The sequence below is a fragment of the Danio rerio genome, chromosome 18 (genome assembly GCF_052040795.2).
Source record: "Danio rerio strain M-AB ecotype USA chromosome 18, GRCz13ab, whole genome shotgun sequence".
Classification (NCBI taxonomy): Eukaryota; Metazoa; Chordata; class Actinopteri; order Cypriniformes; family Danionidae; genus Danio; species Danio rerio.
This window is the reverse complement of record NC_141038.1, coordinates 19,620,094-19,645,000: the sequence shown is the minus strand read 5'-3', so window position 1 is coordinate 19,645,000 and position 24,907 is coordinate 19,620,094. Positions and strand designations below refer to the sequence as shown.

General features: G+C 37.4%; 2 protein-coding genes across 28 annotated transcripts in view; both read right to left on the bottom strand.

Moving 5' to 3' along the window:
• Window positions 1-15,388, bottom strand: part of LOC147832798 (uncharacterized) — a 273,558-nt gene extending 258,170 nt beyond the window's left edge. For all 27 annotated transcript variants that reach the window (XR_015514860.1, XR_015514862.1, XR_015514861.1 and 24 more), the window contains exon 1: window positions 15,234-15,388. The gene's annotated coding sequence lies outside the window, so the exon portion shown is untranslated. The remainder of the gene's footprint in view (window positions 1-15,233) is intronic.
• Window positions 15,389-18,490: 3,102 nt separating this feature from the next.
• On the bottom strand, window positions 18,491-24,396 carry cbln1 (cerebellin 1 precursor). Its single transcript, NM_001430964.1, is given in 3 exon segments — window positions 18,491-19,559; window positions 23,329-23,448; window positions 23,867-24,396. Coding segments are annotated over 3 exon segments (570 nt in total). The 5' UTR covers window positions 24,119-24,396; the 3' UTR covers window positions 18,491-19,361.
• Window positions 24,397-24,907: the final 511 nt, after the last annotated feature.

The following is a 24,907-nucleotide window of genomic DNA, read 5'->3' as shown; positions in this document are numbered from 1 at the left end:
GATCAGGGATTTTAATTTTAAAAATTGCTGTAAGTTGTGTAACAGCTACTGTAAAATGAACATATCTTTGCAACGAAACACACACATACACACACACACACATATATATATATAATTTTTTTTATATAATTTTTTTTATCTATATATTTAGATAGATTGTTGGTAACTGAATGGGTGATTGCCCTATTGCCCTAAGGTTCGAACCGGCAACCTACTTGCTGTGAGGCGACAGTGCTAACCATTGAGCCACCATTCCACCCAGAAATCCTCATTTAGATCTGAATTAAATTACCACAAGAACCCATTTTAAATCAGAAGACAAAACTGAAATCAGTCCAGCTTTGTTTTCCGATTCATGGGGGAAAATAATAGTTATTTCATAATTGTTTTGAATGGAAATGCTGACTATAACAGGTTACAGCACTCCCTTATTTACTCATTTACTCTAGTTTTTTTATGTAAATGATTTTAAAATGTTCCAGGACTACACCTTTGTCTTCCTTGTTCTCAAGACTATTAAAAATTGTTGCAATAGACTATTATGAGACGTGAGTTGTTGTTGATGTACTTTGAGTCATTTAGGGACCCCTCCTAAACCTCTTTCATGGTCACATTTGAGTACAAACACAAGCTGCTATTACTCTGGATGGAGCTTCCACACAATGCAGCTCATAATGGCCAGTACCAAGGACTGAGGTGGGCTGAAAAAGAGTAAGGAAAAGAGGACATGTGACGAGGTGACAAAGAAGAATGCCACGTATAGATGTCAGCCCCTCCCTCGCTCCCCCTCTTCGTCTTTCAGATCTTCATCCCCTGTCTCTCGGTGGAAAAGGTTACTAAATGTCACTAGGGAAGTTTTCATCATCTTCAATGGCTGCAGGGACCAAGGTATGTGAGAGATGGGATGGATTGTACTGGCACGTGTGAGAATGAAGAAGTCAGTGTCACTGCAACTAGACAGCTAATGCCCAGGACCCTCTCTTCACATCCACAAAGGGGGGAAAAGAAGAAATCAGTTACATGAGGGTCAGACTGAGCCCAGCTGAAGAGCACAGCATCTCATGATAGAACATGGTCACTTCACACCCAGGCTTTGTAGGGGCAAAAAAAAACAAAAAACAATGTACAATACATTCAAGGATGCACAAATTCTGGCAGATAACAGTAAGCTCGTCCTTTTTATTAAAGAATAACATTCCCTCATGCTGGACAATTTTGGCATGACATACAATAGGGTTTCATGCTGATTTATTAATGGCAAAGGGAGTTTCGAATCCATTGCTTTGTGTCACTATCCATGTTTCCTCCCAAAAATGCTAATTAAATCAGGGCTCGAAATTGCGACCATTTTCGTCGCATATGCACCCAAAATTTAAGCTATGCGACCTTATAATATATATTGGGAGCATTCGTGCGACTGCATATAATGGTTGTAGTGCGACCTGTTTTGGTTTTTTTCTAAAAACGTGGTAAAAATCGGTCTTCCCTGCCGCTATATTGGTTCCTATTAGCTGTCAATCACTTAAGACTTTCCGCTGTTAGATGACAGGGAGGGAGCTTTTGTGACCGCGGGGAATGCAAACGGCTGAAGAGTGAAAAGTACACTAACTCTCGATGCGTTGCATGCACTGCGTGTTCAGCCAACACAATCTCACGACAATTCGTAACTTTTTCTTACGTTTCCTCGTGAGATCAGGCTGCAACAGTGCAAATGTCCGCTAAAACACCATCGCCAAAGAAGCTTGCCTTTACTAAGTTTAAACTGATGCGGATTATAACAAAGAACAGTGTTGCGCCGGTGGTCATCGGGAGAATCCTGCTCTGCCCCCCTCATATTGGGCCGGCTGACTCGCATGCTTTTCCGCAAACATAGAACAATGTAATACAGCGCGTAACGAGACTGAGCATTAAAATGACACAAACCGAAACCAAAACTTTTAAAAGTGAGACTTTTCTTCCTTTCTTTTGTCTGTTCTTTCTTGAGGTGTATATTATTTTTCTATTTAATTACTGATGACTGCTTTGCAGCTTTCAGCATTGAATCGAATGATTTATTATATTATTTTGTTTGTTTTGTAGCAGAATTATTATTTATTAAATTGACAATCATATAAAAACAATAGTAAAAAATAAATATTTACTACAATGCTTCATTTGTGTTTGATGCAAACCATCAATTTATTTTTTCATAAAGTAACAGTAATACTTTATATAGCAGATAACTTGCATTAAAGCACATTCAAGGCAGCATGATGATGAGAAATATAATTCATTATTAGTATTATTGTCATCGTCATCATCTTCATTAATATTTTATAATTATTCAACATTCATATTGGAATTATTGCACAAATATTAAGTCATCACAGCATTAGTTAGATAGTTGTTTATGGGTTTTGTTAGTCCCAATTGATGTTGTTTTCAAATACAATAAATCCCTTAGAATCCAACTTGTCAAATGTATCATTCATTTTTGGTGGGTGCTCCTAAATTTTTTTCTGGTGCTCCTAAATATTTCAGGTTGGGAGCACCGGTGCTACCAAGTAAGAAAGTTAATTTCGAGCCCTGTAAATGTATGCACAAAATTTCCATTTTCATCCAATGAGTCCATGAGAACAAAATCGTCACTTCCTGAAGAAAACAGCACCAAATATCAAAAGTAAAAACAAAATTTGCTGCAGTAGGAGAAGCTGTGCAAATATTTTCTTTATTTAATAAATGACTAGACAATGCCGACTTGCAATGAACATGCGTTGGAAGGCATGAGATGCAGAGTGCAGATGCTTAAAAGTTCTGGAGGTAATTATTAATTATTATTAATTATGTAATTATTAACATTCATTCATTCATTTGTTCATTCATTTTATTTTAGGCTTAGTCCCTTTATTAATAAGTTTTTTAAGCAGGGGATGCCTTTCCAGCTGCAACCCATCACTGGGAAACATCCATACACACTCATTCACACATTTAGCTTACCCAATTCAACTATAGCACATTTCTTTGTGGGGTAAACCAGAGCACTCAGAGGAAACCCACTCCAAAAGTGGGAGAACATGCAAACTCCACACAGAAATGCAGATTGACCCAGCCAGGGCTCAAACCAGCGACCTTTTCACTATGAGGCGATTGTGTTACCCAATGCGCCACCGTGCTGTAGTTAATAATATAATAACACTAAAACTGAAATAGTTAAGGCAATTTCACAATGACCAAAACAACATTTGAGATGTTTTTACAATGTGGTCAGCTGACTGGTTTGTCCATTCGCACACATTTTTATCACAACCTGATCTCAAATAACAAATTCTCATCATTCTTTTAATGAAAGTTTATGCACTCTTCTTATTGAATAAAAAGTTAATCCTACTCAGTTATGTGCAACGTTTTTTTGTGCATTTTCAAAATATTCATTTTCATATCCAAAATGCGCAAAAAAATTGGTTGATGGAAACATAGCTAGTGTGTCATAATACACTTTTGGGCCTCTTCCTCACGAACAGACAAAAAAAAAATATGCTGACCAACAGAGCACAGAAGCTCTTCCATGTACAGCTTTCAAACTTGGTGTAATGAACATATGACAATATGTTCTGCATATCGATGCTGCAAGGTGGAACTTCGAGAGGTTTGTGGAGTTTGAGCGGTCTTTAAGATTTGAGTTTCTGGAGGTCCACATCTTTGCAGAGTTTAGCCAAAGACTGCACAAGACATGTCCGATTTGACATGCCTGAGAGGCAATTTAAATATGGCCAGCGAGTGAAATTATTTGCCTTAAAGTATCTAGTGGTGTTGCTTAATAGTGTCTAGTAGTCTTGATTCTGTACCTTAATTAGTTAGATCAGCTGTGTTTGATAGGGTTGGAGCTGCGACAATGATATAAACCTATACGCACACTGATAAACCTATATTTACAATTCTAAAATGCATGGCGCATCGCGGCTCAGTGCATCTGGTTTGCGACCCCCTTTACGATGGTCTTGCTGTGGACAGTTACAACCCTTTTTGCATGTTTGTTGGAACTCACATTGCTAGCGATCAAAGATTTATGCTAATTTGTCAAGCTGAAAGCATACTCTACTGTAAAAGAGATTGATTGACAATGGTCTACAGCCAATCAGGACGAAGAACACAATGCACTGTAAAAAATAAAATAAAAACAGTGAAATAAAAGCATGTCAAATTGCACTAAAAAAAAATCTGCGATATTGTGAGGCAGTGAAAGGTGAACTGTGTTATAGTAAGGGATCACTGTACTTAAAATAAAGAGTTTTGTCTGTACACACAAGCAGATGCACACACACAAAACCTTTGTGTCCTTAACAATAAACCCTAAATGTGCATTAAGGGCACTAAAGCTTTGTGTTGTTAGGCTTCAGGACAGTCTTGCCTATTTACTGTTCAAGTGGCAAAGACCGCAACAGCACTCCAGTGGACATGATCTGTAATGGCCAGAATTGAAACATTCTCAGTTTCAGTAATTGCAAATGTATTCTAACTGAATGTGAATGTGTACGGTTGAATACATTGGCAAATATTTTCAGATACAATAAACAATAAATAGAATCACTGCATGTCGACCAATAACCATGCATCCTAAATGATCATACAAAACGTGCTGCCAAAAAGCCACCGAGACCAAGCCTGTTCAGAATAGCATAATTTGCTCGAATGCAGTTCATCTGCAATTAAAGCAATACAGAATTAAATTCACTTCAAATGACTGCGTCAGATCGTAACCCTCTTGAAAAACGAGAAACATTACAATCGAGCCCCACTTCCCTCTTATCCACCCCTCTGTGCTGCTTTCTGTGGCGTAATTAGGACTTATCTAAAATACTTAGGCAGTCATACAATTATTCTCTGCTCTCCACATAAATTTCCCTCTCTCCATGGTTCTGCATCCATATTTGATGACTTGTAGATTTGCAGCCCTTTATAGTAATGACAAACTTGAGTCTGGTGACAGTTTAAGGGCTGCTAAAGAGCTCTTAGAAACACGTCAGGAAATAAATGTAATATTCCAATGCTTTGTGTTTTCGCTCCAGTCAAAACCAAGTCATTCCTTCCAATTATGGCACCACTCAAAACCAAATCACACTCTCTGAAGCCAGACGCCCTTTCTTATTCTCGCAAACTCATTGTGGCATCTCTGAAAAAAAAAACTATGCAGCACATAGCAATTGATGATATATTTTCAGAAATGCTGATGTTTGATAACAGCTCAAGTCACACACTCCTATTTCTTAAGTGTGGTAGACAGCAGACTAGGTGTATGCATGCAGTCAAAATGTGCCTAATTTGATTAAAGAGATAATTGCATTTTTTGTTTGTAAACAGAAAACACATTAACCTGCTAAAGTGAGTACAACAGGACTCAGATAAACACAGTGTAGCTAAATGAAGCGCACATAAACTAATTATGAGCATGATTAAAACCTCTCTCTCTCAGTATAAGCATGCCAGCGTTGTTTATGGGAAGGGGATTAATTTGCACAATGATATCGTTTGCAGAGATAATTTGTGACACTAACATTCAATTGTTCCCCATTAACGTAATAGGCCTTCTCGCCCACAAGTTGTAGAAGGCAAAAATAAAACATAGAGACGCTGAACGACTAAACATCACTCAGACTACTGGAAAAAAAATCATTCATGAGATAACATGACAATTTGAAATGGCCACTGTCTGTTAAAATGTATGTAGCACTAAGACAAGGATGTATTTTCTAAATAATTGAAGACATAAGCAAATACCCAAGCACATTTTCATTGACTGGTTTCCCACTGATCATCTGACAGACAGCGGAGAGCAGTTAACATGTGTGGTGACATACTGTCTGGCTTTAAAAGGTGACAATCTGCTGAAGCATCACTTCCTTACATTTTAAATATTTAAAGTGTTTGGAGTTCCTCTGTTTGGCCATATCATCAATTTCCCTGAAGTTCACAATCTTATTTCCCCATGGAAAGATTTAGAGAAACAATAAATCCCCAAATTCACTTCGAGCCATTAACCACACAATTCTTCATGAAATGTTTCAAATGCATCCAAGAAGAAAATGTGCTCATCTTTTATGTCTCAAATGCCCATAATCATTCATGCCCAATAAAAGAAAACACATTTCTAACTGCCTGATTATTAATTATCAAAACAAACAAAGGGTAATAATGTGAAAGGTCATCAGGTCACTGTCTTTGGAATCTGTCTATAAAAAAGCTACAGCTTTTTGACAACAAAAATGAGATGTTCTTTAAAGTTAATAAAACATCAAAGTTACTTTGCTATCATTTATTTCTGGCCTTTGATATTGCTAGAGAATTATGTGTTTAAGTTTATGTGATGTATTAAATGTGCATTACTTTTAAATTATGAATTATGATGTTTGTGTCACACTTTGTCAAGCAGGTTTTGCTATTTGCTAATTATTTGCACCCAATGACAGTGATATTATTGGGGGTGGATAAGGAAGCGTAAAGTCGTCTGACTGGACAAAAAAAAAAAAAAAGCTTAATCCAAAAAGAGTCATCACTGCATTTCAATAGTTTTCCAAAATTATCATTTTTGGGGCCATATGATTTCCATGTTGAATTTACTCTAAAAAAATGAATTCTAATGTAATGCAGTAAATTTTGGTGCACACCCTTTTAAATTATGTCCCAACTCTAAATGTGAAAAAGACCCTATGAAATGTGTTTTATTTATTTAAATAAAATTAATTAAAATGAAAAATAAATAAATAAATAAATAAGAAGCATTTCATATGGCAATACACTCGTTTAGAGTAGAGCTGTGCAATTAATTGAAGGAAAATGTCATGCACATTTCACAGTAAAGTCAGTTCTAGCAAACAGCATTTATTAGACATAAACCGATAAGCTATGCAAAATTGAGTTCAACACTGAAATCTATTTAATCAGAATGACTGTGAAAGAGATAATCGTTCTGTGTTAAGAGAGTTAAAGAGAGGTTTGATTGGCCATATCAGATTCTCTTGCTATTTTATGGCAAAAACAGAACAAAATATACAAACATTTATAAATAATACTAGTCTATAAAAAAAGAAGTTTATAAGTTTTTGATAAAAATTCCACCAATTTTGAAGAATTCACATTGAAAAATAATAAGTCCCTCCTCATTAAATATCGTTGTCTGTAGGGCTGCACAATTAATCGAAAAAAGATCACGATCACGATCAGGGCCGGAGTGGGACTGCTTTTCAGCCCTGGAGTTTCAAGCCTCAGACCGGCCCACCTCAGTTCACGACTGACTATATTAAAATAAGGACATTTCCATTTCAGTTTCTAATTACAATATCACGTCTTTTTTAAGAAAACAGCTGCTTTAGAACTTCAAACGTTCAACAACTCTAACAGTATTATATGTCTTAACAATAAAAATGAGAAAAAAAAAAAACATACTCAGACGAGAATCAAACCCCGATCGGCAGTGTCGTAATCTAACGTGCTAACCGCAGAGCAGAGCTACGGTAAAATAATGAATAAGAAGACTGGTCAAATAAATAAATTAATTTAAAAAGTGTGACTGCTGAGAGCAACAGATTCCGAAGCTAGGGACACCGGCCCTCGCGGCCAAAAAACGGACCGGCCCACCGGGAATTCTCCCGGTCCTCCCGATTAGACAATCCGGGCCTGATCACGATTCGATCCTACACACGATCTTAGTTCAGCTTTTCTACTATTCAGCCAATTATATTTTCAAGGTCAGGAGAGAAGCTTAAAGGCAGTCGTACAAGTCTTCACAGCAACATTGGCACCTTCAAATGGCATTAAAAGTGTCACATACTGTTTTTATTAAGTAAATTTCACCCAGAAAAGTAATTTCTGTTTTCATGTAATGATGTATTCGCAGCCGCAAAATCACACGTGAGCTGACTGCCACCTGTTTGTTAACTACCGAGAAAGCCTACTTTAATGAACACAACCTGCATATGTGAATAACAGGCAATGAAGTTGTAAATTACGTTCAGTTTGTTGCAGAGAGTGATTGTTTGAGGGCCGTGCGGGAGGTTTGATTTGCATGTATGCGTTTTTTCTCACACGGACAGCAGCCATGAGCCACACTCGGAAGTGAAAGTGAAACCTGTGTGCACATCATTTAAATGATCATATGGCATTTTAGAATTATGATTATGACAAGCATTTGATATGGGTTTTTTCATAGCGAACAGCAAGTGTTGTGCAAAAAACAAATGTTTACTGTGTCAGTATAACAACCCTATCCTATATATAATTTTGAATATAATGCAAGAAGGAATCTGATAATGACAAAATTCTAATTTTACCATTGAAAACAAATGGTCAAACAATTTTGTTAATGACAGATGACAAGCATGTCTTAAACATAATAAATCAACTTCAGAATTATGAATAGTTGTATTCTAATGTAATAATTTTACTGTAAATTAATAAACAGGACATACTGAAAGTCTGTTCAAGTCCACCATAATGACTATACAAAATTTGGCATTTTAAGCAACAGTAGAGCTACACATAGGCCTATTATTATTATTGTTGTTTTACCATAAGTTTGATAATTAACAATTATAATAGGCAAATCATTTTAACCTTTATTAGGTTTGCTTATCTTGATTTTAAGCAAAAAAAAAAAATCGTGATTCACTTTTTTGCCAGAATCGTGCAGCCCTAGTTGTCTGGCAATTTTTTTTAACCTCTCCTTTAAGTAGATGTCCAAGAGTGAGTCTAGTGTGTCCAATATTAGTTTAGTGAGTCCAATAAGGCTCATTCTGTGGTAATATCTGCTGTTTGCACAGATTCTCAGTGAACTACGGCTGTGCGGAAAATGATGCAACATCTAAAAGCAAGTGAAAATAAATACCAGAATATTACATGTTTTTTTTTATTTTATTTTTTACTCCAAACACACTTTACAACTTCAGTTGAATGTTTAAAAATCAATCCTCCTGTGAGATGATTATGTTGTTGTGTAATGATTAGTCATGGTGAATCAATTAACGTTGTTAAATCTTCCCATGGAAGTTTCTTTATCATAGCAGATTTGAAGTTTCTGGCACTAGAGTGTCTTCTAGCCTTCAGAGGACATGTACTGATCACAGAGCCCGGCTAACATAGTGCCATTTTTAATAATCCTATAAACAATTGTAACATGCCAGACAGCACAAACATGGCTCCCATGTCACACTGTATGATCTCAGCTGTCTAAATGTCATGACAATGGCTTAACAACAATGAAGATGAATCTTTTAGAATTTTCCAAATTTATCTCAAACAGTGTTTTTGCTCTTTAGTGTTTAGACTTTCAGCAGTGAAATTTAAACCACACTAAACTGAACTTCAATTCTGAAAACAGAACTGACACAGCTTCAATTTACTGTAACTTCTATATTAAGCTGCTTTGACACAATTACATTACATTGTACACTACATTGTAAAAGTGCTAAATAAACAAAGAGGAATTTAATTGAACTTGGAGGAAACCAAAAGAAATATCAACCTACTCATCTACAACTCAATACTTCAATCTTTAACAAAATGTAAAGAAGAAGAGAACCTGAAACACATAACTATTCAGAGCGAAGCAGTGGCACAGTAGGTAGTGCTGTCGCCTCACAGCAAGAAGGTCGCTGGTTCGAGCCTCGGCTCAGTTGGCGTTTCTGTGTGGATTTTGCATGTTATTCCTGCCTTCACGAGGGTTTCCTCCGGGTGCTCCGGTTTCCTCCACAGTCCAAAGACATGCGGTACAGGTGAATTGGATAGGCTAAATTGTCCGTAGTGTATGAGTGTGTGTGTGAATGTGTTTGTGGATGTTTTCCCAAAGATGGGTTGGGGCTGAAAGGGCATCCACTGCGTAAAAACTAAGGGACTAAGCCGACAAGAAAATGAATGAATGAATGAATGAACATAACTGGACAAATGTCAAGATGTAGAGCTAAAAGGGAATGTAATTTAGCTCACAGATGTCTGTTTAAAATGGCATTTTGTCATTTGTTTAGCCATATTTAAGATTTACCACCCTACAAGGACTGTCAATTTCTAGTCTCTATGTGCTCCTGGATGCAGGTCTAATCTATTTTTTGATCCAAGCACAGTTTTTGGTCTGAAATACTGAAACACTACTTCACTGGATAAATAATGCATCAAATTAGAAGCAAAATACCCTGCACGCCAAGCATCATGCTCTCATAAAACGAGCCACCTGCAGCAGATGTTGATGATGCTGTGTAATTATGAGCATTGGTGTGACGTGAGCGCATAACCCCGATAAAGCAGATAAAATGATGTCAACGTCTCTGTCACTTGCTTCTAAAGCACAAATCAAATTCAGCAGGAGATTCATTTAATTTCAGAGCCTGTTATAATTACTCCACTCCTGTTTGAGCATCACGGTTAAAGTAAACATCAGTTAAAGTAAACATTTCTAATATGGTTCCTCATATGGCAATTAAAATTCAATCTGCAGTATCTCAATGCTTTCCCTTTTAATTGCTGCTCTTTCGCTCACCTCTCGTTTTGCTTTAGCGTTTAAGGAAATAACTACCACTGAGCTGTCCTCTAATTGCTTGTCACTGGGCATGGTTTTAGGAGATATATTCTGAAATTGGCGAGGTTTACAAACATTGGGACAGAAGATGTCCTTTGCCAAGACCTGGTAAAGAGTCGTTTTTTGTCTGACAGAAAAAAACAGATCACGCTTAACTCCTTTATGTTATTTCATGACATTCCACGATCTGGTGAGCTACAATACTGCAATATTTAATACAAAGTACAAAAAAAACATCAAATTTCAACCAGGCTACAGTGTGTTAGGTAAGCTGACTTTACAGAAGAATAAAACTAGGGCTGGGTGATAAAATCAGTATTGATATTTATTGACCAAACACCATTGTCAATACGCTAAGGGTGTAAACTTGTCATTTCCAACGGAGGCGCACGACTTGCACGACTCACACGATGTGCAAGCAGTGCACACGTGACACACACACACATTTTACAGGTACTGTTAAGAAAACATCATAACTTTTCTGAATGCCGCAAACGTGTACCGCGATTTATGCAAGTAGAATGAACCAATCTGCTTCACACTTTGTATGAAATATACACATTTCAGTAACGGCAGACTAATTACCTCAGACAAACCCAGCGCATCCAAACACTGTAGTGGTTTTTACTTTTCTCCATAAGCTTGTGACGATACGGGAGCAATAGTTTTTCCACTTGTCATACTCAAAGAAAATGCTTGATGGTGGTTGTTGCTAGATTTCCCATTAATTTAGGGTGCTTTCACACCTGCCTTATTTAGTTTGATTGAATCGCACTAGAGTTTGTTTCCCCTTTTGGTACGGTTCGTTAGGGCAGGTGAGAATGCAGCAATCGTACTCGAGTGCGCACCAAAAGCGGACCAAATAAGCGTACCGAGACCTGCTTATAGAGGTGGTCTCGGTACACATTCAAACGAACCCTGGAGCGGTTCGTTTGTGGTGAGAATATGATCCGTACTAAAACAGGTCCAACCGCAAAAAGTACTGTGCGTTTTGGACTAATTCAGCTGCCGTAGGCTGATGCGCTGTGCATTATGGGATATGGAGGAAAAATATTTGTTGACAGTGCTTTACCAACAGAGAGGGAGAGAGGGGAAAACATTACCTGATCGATCGTTGGTAATATTTCCGCAAGATGACCATGTTGCAGTTTAGCTAAATTAATTCATGGCTCCTCCTGAAGTGACGAGTGATGCATTAAACACTGTTTTCCAGCTGCGCTTCATTTTCGTAATGTATAGTTTGTCTAAAGCAGGGATACAATCAGCCAGCGCAGTCGTCCCTCCAGAGTAAAAGGTTTTGTTTACCTGCGGGAGTTCACTGGCATTTTCCCGCACGTGAATTCTGACCAATCAATAAGCAATTTAGGAAATATGTTTCACAACATCTGGCCAATGAGAGATGTGGATTTTGTCAGATGACTGCATTTTGGTTCGTTTCAACTGGTTCGGACCAAAGCCAGCAGTGTGGTTTGAAAACGACCCAAAGACGGCAGAAGATGCAACAATGTATCATTTATTACCCTTGGTCCAGACCAAATGAAGCGAACTACAGATGTGAAAGCACCCTTTATTTTATTGAAGTCTACCCCAACCATCACAGTAAAGTTAAACAGTAGTTGTACTAAGTATTATTTATGTTATCTATTAAATAACCCAATAAATTGTATTTTTAACACCTACTTCTAACCTAACTAAACCCAACAGTCACAGTACTGTAAAAATAATATTTTTTAAAATCATAAAAAAATGCAGCTATATTGACGTGCATATCGCACTTCCGGCCGGCTGTGTATCCTAGACTTTAACCTTGATGGTCGCCTAGTTACAAGAGAAACTCATAGAAAATAGTGAACCACGCATTACTAATCCTTATACTTTTAAAAGTATTGTTAAAAAAATATTTAATAATTATCGATATCAAATGATATGAAACATGATATTGTAATAATTTTTTTTTGCAGTACCGCCCAGTCCTAAATAAGACAAAACTGCATCATACTGCGATCATAATAACAGATGCACCACTCCGATATTGAAATAATTCATGGTCAATTCCAATAACATTTTGTACTACAGGGCTGTTAAATGTTAAAGTACAAATTTTTACATTAAGTCCTTAACAAAATGATTTTGTACAAAGCAACTTACAACTGAGGATACATTTAGCAATTCAACAAAAGGCAGTACACACAGGAAGTGCTAATTGTTCAAAAGAACCGTTAGTGCTCTGAGAATTAGGTGCTAGAGTAAGGGAGAGTTTTTTTCTACAGGTGGTTTGTCAAGCCCACTCACATATGTGAAGCACACTTTATAAGTGAGTAGTGTATTTGTGGGATACATGTCTCATAATAATCACCTTGGAAGAGCATTATTTTCGAAAAATTCAATGCCTCATTATTGAGATTTCTTTTCATATTTGTAAATACAAATCTTGAAATAACTGTTTCTGAGCCTCATTACAAAAATAAAAGTAAACCACTACAATGAAAAGCAGATCATTTGTAAAAGTCACATTGTGAGTAAATGCAATGTTGAGTCTGAATTATAACATATTATTTTGCAAGTGTTTTTGAGGTCTGTGACTGTGTAAGGGTTTTAAAAGCATTCAGGCATTTAAAAATAAATTAATAAATTGTACCGTTTGTACCACTGATAAACTAACAACGATTAATTTTATTGAACTGTTTATAAAAAGACTATGGAGTATTATTTTACATTTGATTATTTAATTACAGTATACCTGAATACAGTTCCACAACTCGGAAAACAATAAAACGCTTTAATAAATAAATGAAGAAAAGACATAAAATATCAAACAATTCCAATATTGCCACCAATTAGTGCATGACTATTCATTCACTAAGCACAATAAAATAGCTAGAGTACTATCACACTATACATTATTTAGGCTACACACTTTAAAAAAAAAAAAATCTGCATGACCAAAACATACTTTTGCCATTTCAGCATGCTCACACAAGCTGTAGGTTTGAAAACTGAAAAATACGAAAACAGAAAAATAAAATAAAGCTTTGTGAGGAGAGCTAAAATTAGGAAAGTCAAATTAGTTTAAACAGTCAAATAAGTCACAACAACTACGAATTAAAGTCCCAATGAAACGGAAGCTGAGAATGTTATTTATTTATGGTAATGCAGTTTCTAGAAAAACTGTATTTTAAATGAGCAAACAGTGGGCGTGGCTTGTTTTTTCTACCACAGGCCGAATGAATGTAGTAAAGGCATTTCATTCAGAAAGATCGGGAAAGGGGTTTTAGAAGTTAATACAATCTAATAGACATCTCTCCACTATCCGCTTGTTAAGTGTGACGTCACGCGAAGCGGCTTCCGGGTCCAAGCGCTCTATTCAACTGAATGGGGAGACTCATGAAATGGTAATAATAAACGTTAACAAAGCGATTTAATGCTTTCGAAAATCACGATCGCAGTATATATGTTCATGCCTAATATCCGATGGCCAGAAAGTGAAAAAATTTTTTATAAATTGTAAAATTTTTGGTATTTGTTATGCAGCAAGCCCAAAGATTGTTGTGTACACTATGACTTTATGTAAAATTAACTTTAATGTGTGATAGGAATAAAACGTGATCATAAACGAATGATTTTTCCACTCAAATGAATGGCGGCTTGGACCCGGAAACAGTATTACATATGTCACAAACACATCACCACTTAACAAGCGGATTTCTGTTTGTTGTCAAAACAGTTGAACTTGTGTGGTTAATAATGTTAGCCACGCCCATCACCTCAAAATCAAGTAATCTAATAATAACCTGAAAACAAACAAGTGCATTTTCAGATTTCAATCAAAGATTGGAAGGGCATTTTTTCTTGATGACATGCACAGATTCAACAAAACAATGTGAACTAACAAAATCATGAGTAGGCCCACACGGAATCGGCGCGCGCAGAAATCCGCAGATTTTCCGCAGAATTCCTCAGATTTATGCAGACTTTAAGCCCATTATTAATTCTGTTTATTTACTTGAGTAAATGTGTAAATCTGAATTTATTCAGTTTTTATTCAGTAATTCATTACTTTTTATTTAATATATTAAGGTGTAAGTTATGATACTCCTCTGGATACTCCCAAAATAATTCCGAAGTAATCCGCAGATTTTTACAAAATTCTTCGCAGAAATAGCAAAAAACGTCCGCAGATTCCGTCTGGCCCTGATCATGAGTAACAGTTAGTTTTGATTTCTTGAAGACAAGTAAAATTTCTTATCTGCAAATAACATTAAGAAATACCATAAATTTGGTTTAGACTGGAATAACTTCAGAAAGACAGTTAAACTGAGGTAAACTCAGGATACGTTAACGTTTGAAGTAAAATGGCGGTAAACCACGTGACTGCAGTAACAGCAAATAGGCTAAAAACATGTTTTTAACGCATTTAAAACGTTTTTTATCTTTAAACAAAAAAAGGAGAGCTTAAAGCAGGACTCGTGTAAACATCTTCCAATCCAGTTCCCTGCTCATTTGCAAATATCAGACCGTATTTCTCCACACAAAACCACAGACATCAATATGTCGCACAATGTAACGTTAGCCTACTTGAGCACATTGTCACCATCCATCACTCGAACTGAACTCCACCTTCGGTTTTTCTCTCTTCATATAAGTGTGTAACCACCTCAATTTTCCCCTCTATCAATCTTAAAAAGGAACTCACTTCCAGTAGAGATGCCATATGGCTGTTTTTCGTCGTCGCGGGCCGCTGTAGTGTGTGAAGGCCGAAGTCTCCGCCGGTAATCTAGTCAGCGCGGGAGAGATTGATGACGCGCCTCACTCCAGTCAACGGGCCAAGCGCGCGCCCGGAGAGGCACCTGGCACGTGCCACAGCAGGAAGCATTTGGCGTGCATCTCGCGCGACCTTTCTGCCACCCCACTCTATAACACCGTGCTCACAAGCAGACATAAATCCAGATGATGACATTTATAACGCGTTTGATGACTTTTATAGCTGATGTAACTGTCAGTGTTGGTCACTGTCCTAAATGAGCAGGCATACAGATTAGCGCATCTCGGATAAAGATGAGTGCGATTACAGTGAGGTGTTTTTACTCTTCAAAGTCAACTGTATGATATGTGTTAAGGTTGTGAGAGTTTAGGTGTTTACATTATCAGCGTGATCAAATCTTTACTGGATAAAATGTTAATTCTACAAAAGTGTTTTATTGCTTTGACATGGGTGTTACATAATTAATTCATTTTACTTCGGCTTAGTCACTTTTATCAGGGGTCGCCACAGCAGAATGAACCACCAACTTATAGAGCATATGTTTTACGCAGCAGATGCTCTTCCAGCTACAACCCAGTAATGGGAAACATCTATACTCAATCACACACATACAGCCAATTTAGTTTATCCAATTCACCTATAGCGCATGTCTTTGGACTTGTGGTGAAACTGGAGCACCCGGAGGAAACCCACATGAACACATGGAGAAATTCAAACTCCACACAGAAATGCCAACTGACCCAGCTGTGGCTTGAACCAGCGACCTCCTTGCTGTGAGGCGATTGTTCTACCCACTCTGCCACCGTGATGCTATTGTGCTGTTACAAAAAGTAAATTTTTTAATATAGAAATTTTACATTAACAGACTTTTATTTTGTGTTTAGCGGTGTAAATATGAGATTGCATTTTTTGCTTAATGTTGAGACTGATAGTTTTTTGATTTCTAAACTTGATCTTCCAGAAAAGCCTAATGTATCAAATAACATACAAAACCATTTTCTTGTATTCATTAATTTTCCTTCGACTTAGTCCCTTTATTCACCAGGGGTCGCCACAGCGGAATGAACCGCCAACTTATCCAGCATGTTTTACACAGCGGATGCCCTTCCAGCTGCAACCCAGTACTGGAAAGGTCCATACACACTCATTCACACACATACCCTAGAGCCAATTTAGTTTATTTAATTCACCTAGAGTACGTCTTTAGACTGGGGGGAAAAGAGAGCACCATGAGGAAACTCCACAGAAGAATGCCAACTGGCCCAGCCAGGACTCGAACCAGCGTCCTTCTTGCTGTGAGGCGACAGTGCTAAACACTGAGCCACCGTGTCACCTACTGTTATAGAATAAACAAACAAATTAGTTTTATATTGTAACTGTTATTTCAAGATGGACATTTATTGGAAATTAGGTGTACTTAATTATTAAAGAACAGGTTTTTAATTCATTTGTATATCTCAAAGATCTTATTAGAGATCATAAATGAAGCATTTAAATGTTTTATATTCCAAAAACATTTTTGGATACAAAACGACTGCTGATATTTATGATGTATGCATTTTATATGTTTATGTGTGATGTTATAAAAAGCAACATTTTTCATTCTAGGAATTTTACATTATCAGACTTTTATTTTACGTTTAGCTGTGTAGGGATGAGATTGCATTTATTTCTTAATTTTTGCTTAAATTTTATCTTCCTGAAAAGTGTAATGTATCAAATAACATACAAAACCATTTTCTTGTATGTTTAGTCTAAACTTTTATTAAGTCACTCTATTTTTAAAAAATAAAGACTATTCCGAGCAAACAATTTTGTGTCTAATAGACATCTAAACATAGACAGCTTGGCTAAAACAAGGCTAAACTTGGGCTGTCAGTGAAAATCTAAAAGACATCTAAAAATAGCCCAAAACTAAACTAGTCGTCAAATAGACAGACTTTATATGTGTAGTCATTCATTTCTGTTTATTTGATGACTAGTCTAGTTTTGGCCTATTCCTATCTATGTTTAGATGTCTATTAGACATTTTAAAAACAAAAATGCTTGCTGGGTTATTTTATGTCATGTTTTGCAGGACTGAGTCTGTATGCTCTCCTTTAAATCTATAAATGCAATGTTCAAACAAATAAAGTGTAATCTTAAATCATAACACAAATTATAAACAAGCATTGCACTTAAACATCTAAATGGCACAATTACCCCTCAAACTAAATAAAAATTTACTTGTTCTTGCTCTCTTTTCCCTTCACTTCACACATGCCCCTCAGCTCTCATTCCATAGTTCTGCTCTGACAAACGCTAAGTGTGCAGACACTAATGAGTGGTTTTAAACGGGCCTGTACTGTCTGGGCACAGGCCAGGAGGGACACCACGGCTCTTATGGTGCTGTGTTAACATTTCACAGCTCAACACTTGTCTATTCACCCTCTTCATATCCTCTGAACGGTGAGCACCGAAGCAGCAAGTTTTCTTGAGAGGGCCCTCAAATGTAGCTATTTCGTGCAGTGACGAGATAGCGCTATAATGTGCTCAGACGAGCATCGCCTGTCAGAACGCTGAGCTCCTGTTGCTACGTTGGAAGAATTGGATAAAGGTTTATCTTCCGATTCATTTATGTGTTTGCTATTCTGCAAATACGACTCAGTTTGAACATATCCGTCCAATTATGAGTATTTTTAGTTTGGTTACAAATAAGAAAGGAATGATAGAGGCTGTCATCAAATGAAGCCAACAATTACATGGACTTTAAATCCCTTTCATGAAATGCTTCAAGGACAATGCAACAGGAAAAAAAAAGTGAAACGAAAGAAAAAAAAAGTAGGAAAGATGTACGCAACATGATTTTTGTGTAAACAGTGGGGTTTGCTTATTATGCAAGCGCTAATTTCCCCCCAGGAGCTCATTAGAGCCTTGAGTGCAGCAGAGAGAGGCCCCAATCACCCGGTAGAGAGAGACAGAGACAGCGAAGGACAGAGTGAGAGAGACCAGCCAAGCATATCTACATCATGAGAGAGCACAATGAGACACACTGAGAGTGTGTCATTGTGTCTCTGTGGCACACACACAAACTCGCACAGAGCTTTGTCAGAAGTCGTTTTAGTGAAATGATTAATGTTTGCTGCTCTTTAAAACCTGCGGGCGACGATCTTCCAATTTCAAAGCACAGAATCAGATTAAGAAAAATAAAAAGTACCATTTAATTTTTATTGAATCAAAGAAAAAAAAAAACAATGGTTAATTGATTAAAAGGGAGGATTTCATCTGCTAAATATTCACATATATATTACAATCAATGATAATAAAACTTTGTACTTTATAGTATTTCTGATATAGTTTCATCTTAGCCACATTTTTTTTTTTTCGACCGAAACAAAAACAAGAAGCATTGGTAGTTGGACAGCAGCCTGAAAATCCACACACAATCACTAAGTATTAACACTGAAATACAGAAATACAGAGAGTCGACCAGATTCATTTAGGCATTGAGTATATCATAATCATATAGAAATTTTTTTATGTATTTATATATGTATATATCCAGTATGCAGTCTTTTCGTGGGGATTCAGAGATCCTTCAGAGAACAGACGCCCTCACAGAAACAAGAAAGGGTGAGCCAGAGAAAGAAGGGGCGACTGGACTGAGAGGAATGACAATGGCGTTTGAGACTCACGGTATGTACGTATGGAGAGAATATACAAAGATGTGACCGCTGTGAAATGGGGGTCTGTTGAAGGACGATCCTTAAAGCAGAGGAGTGTGGATAGGATGTGTAAGAGAGGGGTGGGATAGGGCTACGATCCTCTGTATGCTTTCTTTCCGTATTACTTCAATTATCATAAGGATAATAAAAAAAAGTTTTGGCTGTCCAGAGCTGTAGTCAAGCAGCATAGCAAAGTGAGTGCGACTGAGAGCCTGCCACACTAAATATTCTCTTCCTATATAGTTTTCTTTACATTCTTGCTATCATTCTATCTCTCATCCGCCCTCGTATCCCTTCTTTCTCCCACAAGCCGGCGAGCTAAAGAGCAATAGTCCTTCTGTGGTACACCCCTCCTCTACAGGGGGAAGACCAGGAAGCCGGAGAAGGTGGAATATTTCCAGCCGCCCATCAGGTTGCCTCGCTCCAGCTTGAGGTAGGCGCGGTCACCTTTCTCCATTTGAATCAGGACGCCATTACTGGCTGCTTCACGTGTGACGTCCTGATCCCCAGCGAAGGCGGAGATCACTGGCCAGCCGTTGTGCATCAGGCTCACCTGTAACATGGAAGCATTTCAATTAGTGAGACCAATGCTTAATCTACCTAATTATGCTTGAAGGAATTCAAACAAATGTAGTGTGTGTTTATATAGCGCATTTATCGTGCACTGTAAAAATGCAGGGTTCCACACAATTCATTAATGTTGTCCCAACACAAATTGATTAAGTTAACGTAACACTTTTAACTAATTTATGTGGATCTGACATAAAAAAATTAAGTTGTTCCAATGAAATATCAAGAATTGTGTTGTTTCAGCTTATTTTAAATAAGTAGTTTGAACAAGCAAAAAAATATAAATTTCTCGAGTGTGTATGGCCATACACCCGAAACACTTCACAATCATGAAAGGGGTATCTCCACACCACCACCAATGTGCAGCATTCAGTTGAATAATGCGACTGCTAGGCATGGGCCGATGTAACATTCTGTATGATAACTTTGGATACTTTTTTTTTTTTTTTTGCTTGTTCAAAGTAATAAATAATAATGATTTCATTAGGACAACTTAATTTTTTTATGTTTAATCCACATAAGTGTAAAGTTAACTTAATCGATTTGTGTTGGTTCAACATGAACAAATTATATGGAACCCTGCTATTTTTACAGTGTATTGTGATAACTGTTTTAAATATGTTTTTTTAAATGTCTGGGTAAAAAATACATTTTTCCCCTTTAAACACAGTATATTTTATTTTGAAAAACATTTAATATTTTGTAACAGTAAACATGTCAGGCTAAATAATTAAATTGAATCATTCACATCTGCTGTCTTCATTAGGTATAAAAAACAGATACACTTGGATACATTTTTTGCTATTTTATATTTATTATATATTGTGTGTTGATACTAAAATTTTTTAAAACAAAACGTAAAAAAACCTTACAAAAAATATTCGCAGTTTTTAAACCTTGACTTTTTTAAACCGCGGTATACCTTGAAAACAGTTAATGTCCCATGTCTAACGACGGCAGCCACAGGACAATGGGGTCAGTGCGCACACCACACACCAGCTATTGGTGTAGTGGAGAGATATTGATACAGCCAATTCGGTGGATGGGAATGATTGGGAGGCCATGATGGTTAAGGGCTGAAAGGGAATTTGGCCAGGAGATCGGGGTTAAACCCCTACTCTTTATGAAAAGTGCTATGTGATTTTTAATGACCACAGAGAGTCAGGACCTCGGTTTGTCATCTCATCCAAAAGACGGATGACAAACTTGTATACAGTACAAAGCCCCAACTGCAACAGTAATGTTATTAGTATAAATCAGAGCCTGTTTTAATCTTCTCATTAACAATAACACACTCAATCTATACACTCCCATTCTTTTTCTTTTGAAGGCTGACATGTCCCTTGATAATACAGTAGGCAGCTCCTTATGAAATCATAAAAATTGATCAAAGCATTTATGGGCCTTTGCCAGGGGAAATGAAAATGGCACACTGCTTTATTTGTGTGTGTGTGTGTGTTTTAATGTAAACCATTCTCAGATTGTGCCAGAAGTAGAGCGAAAATGACATTTGATACTGCAAGCAAGCAATGAGCTTGTGGTTATTGAAAAGGCACCTTTGAATGTTGTGCGTGACCATCAGATACACAAAATCCGATCGCTGTCATTAAGCGAAAACACCATTACACTATGAGAAATTTCTGTTATAAAAGGATAAACATTAGCATGCATTTGTTCATTGAACTCATTTTTTTTTATTGGGTGACTTTCCAAAAAACAATCCTCCAGCTTTGTGGCTATGTAATTTGAATTCCGTCCTCATTTCGTGTACATGTAGAACATACAAATGAACCATTGTATAAAAGATCCCCAAAAATGAGATAATGCGAGTAATTCGCAACACATAATTTAATGCTGCATTTAACGTAATGACAGACAGCTTCCTGTCCAAATGACGCAGTGGAGTGATGGAGGACAGACCCTCTTTCTCTCTCTCTCTATCCCTTTGCCTGTCTCAGTCATACATAATGGTTGGACATGAGCGACGACAAAATGTTTTCCCGCTCCTTTGTCATATCTATTCACAGGGTCATTATTTTAGGTCAGAGAGTAATTTTCTTAATTACCGTCTGTCACATCTGCAACAAAGACAATTGTGCTCAATAAAATCTGGCCAGTATGTCTGCAATCAATATTCAAATGCATGGCTGTCTGCTGCTTTGTTGAAAAGAGTTCAAGCTTTACATGAGAAGAACTTTCTTTGACAATTTGTATTGTGTTGTGCTTGTCTTCTCAGTTTTGCACCCTAAAGCTAACGTAATATAATGTGTTAACTAAAACATGTTTGTGAGATTTATGATTAAATTAACTTACAATTAAAACAACTGACTGGAATTTTAAATCGAGTATGGGATCATTTGATTGTCGCCTGAAGCAGACCAGAATTTAAAAAAGCTTTTCCACATTGAAATACCAAGTGTTGATAAACCAACTTGTCCTTCGAGTACTGAACAAGATCGACTATAAGAATTTTTCTACCCAATGCATGAAGTTCTCCAAGCAAACAATTCATACAAACACGGTGTGTGTTTTCCATACAGATTTGTGAGATCCATGCAGATACAGTGTGTTGCTATATTATTTATAGAGCTTTTTAGATCATTGTGCGTGTTTATCCTATGTTCTGAATGCTAATACAGAGGCCTGTTCCTCCCTCCCTGATCAACAGAGTGGAAATCATGTTTTCTTTGAAGTCTGAAGTGTACATAAAAGAACAAAGCCTTTCACACACAGACAGTTGTATTACTCTAACCAAACATATGTGATTAGTTCAGTACAACTTTGCTTATTAAAAAAGTGGCTTTAGAACTAATTGAAATTAAGGTCTTTATTCAAATCAGCATGGAATCAATTATAGACAATATGTGTAAAAACTACATTTTCTGTTTGCTCCAGACACATTAGATGAGCATTATTAGAAAATTTTGTTTTTATCTTTTACACTGTGTCTATCTGTTCACACTTATTGCGCAACACAGGCTATGAACAATACGCTCTTCCTTACACATGATATTTGGGTAATGATGTGATAAAAATATTAAAGTGTACAAGGCTTAAATATCAGTCTTGTAATTCTTGCGTTTAGCATACATTAAATAAAACTTTAAAAAGGCCTTCCAACCCAAGACTATTTCCAAATGTTTAATTTGTCCTAATTAAATGATCTTAGAGAGCATTGGTTTAGATTTATGAATCACATCATATATTAGTGTGTGTGAGTCTCGTATACACAGCTCCAAACTACTGCCTTCATTGCAGTGAATAGGGAAATGTGTCATTTGACTTGTTTCTAATTCAGTCGCCGACCAGCACGGAATAAAGAGAGTTGTAAATCCTCTGAGATGCAGCGTTTTGATAGTACATGTAAATTGGCTAAAGACAGCGTGCACACACACACACACACACACACAAATATATATATATATATATATATATATATATATATATATATATATATATATATATATATATATATATATATATATATATATATAGTGCTGTACAGACATTGAAAAATCAGAAGTCGAATCGGTCATGAGCAGAGCATTCACTGTCCATGGTCCTGAACACGCGCCAGTCTTGTCTGCGGGCCAATTTTTGGCTGAGTGTTAATCTCGTTTTAATTGAGGTAATAAAACAAAGAGTTAACCTAAAGAAAGACTTAGATTTAGCAATTTTCTCAACTAATTCAATGCCCCAAGAGCACCAAAAATACGTTAGAGAATGGTGACCATTAAGGAATGTGCACTTACCTGGATAGTTTGACGATTATACACTTTCACTACGTGGAAATTAAAACTGTATATCCCTTTGCGCGGGGCGAAGAAATTGCTCCTTTCTTCGTCGAAACTTCTACCAACGTTGACCAGTACCTGAAGGAGGATGCAGACATCAGAATCGAAGCCAAACATCGCTTAAAAACGCCTTATTACAATAAGTTTTGTCTCTTGAAGTTTTACAGTGAAAACTCGCTTGTACAAAGCAGCAAATCAATTGATTATACATACAAGAGCAGATGGAGGATAGTTTTAAGACACGACAAAGAAGTTCACGGCTATTAGATATAATTGAAAGCCATTAGCCTGTAATTGACCTTTAACGAAGTGGAAGGAAATGTGACATCTCCCTAGATTACACGTATCAGTTAAAGCTTTCATTGCTGCGATATTTCTTTGATTTTGCGATCTGGTTTGCATTTGTAACCGTGACACAAAAAACATCCCACTGATCCCAACGCGTCAAAAGTAAGATTAAACAAAACACGTGCCTCTTTCCATACTGAAACTGTACCTGATCGAAGTAGATCACCATAGTTCGATTGCTCATCTCCGACGGCTCGTGGTTCGTGTTTCTCACCACGGAAAAAGCCACTTTGGCGCTTCCCGAGCGCACCGATATCCCAAGAGCCGTCCCAGTGGGGTCTGAGGTGGGATTTGAATCGCACACGACCAAGCATTTCCCCTCCAATACGATGGGCTCTGTCTCGTTCTGTGCGTATGCATGGCACACTAACCACACTGCGCCGAGCACCAACGTCAACATCATGCCAACTTCGCTCCGCACCTAACAGCAGTCTTCTCTCAAAGACAACACAGCCCGCTCAAATCCCGAACCAAAAACACTCCACACCTGTCCTCACTGTACAATGAAGTCCTTCCAAACAGTTCAAGTTAAGACTAAAACAGTTTCCCCACTCGTTCCCTTTCAGTCCGTAGTAGAAGAGCCGACTGGAAGCGGATCAAGGCCCTTTCCCTGCTCGCGCGCAGTAGAATACATAGCGCGTGGGGTCCGTCTGCTCGCGCGCTCAATTATTGATATGTGAGATATTAGAAGTGAAACACAAAGGCTCGTGAGCGCAATCCTCCCGCCCTCCTCGCTCTCCCCTCCGGGCCCCCAATCAGCGCAGGAGACGCTCTTTACTTTTCCAATCCTTTTTCCAAGCTAGTGCATGGACCGCCTCTTCTCGTGACAGCGCCGATGGGGTCCCACCCCTCAAAAGGAGTATCTTACAGGTGGATCCTACTCAGCAGACAGAAGGGGATGACACCCCGATCCGCTGAAAATAGGGGCGCGTTATTTTATCATCGTTCTGCCGGACACAAGGACGCAATTTATTCTTCCGTGCCATAATTCTAACTCAAGATGAATGGATTGGGAGCGCGCGGAAACGCAGCGGAGGCTGGCTTCATGAAAGGCGGGTGGAAGAAGTTGAAAAAGTTGTTTTGCTCACCACCGGACACCTATTGCTGAGGAAAAGGATGATAAGCAACAAATTTCCGCTAGTCAACTTTTAACAGGAAGACCGCGTCTTAAAAAAGTGATTTTGTTAGA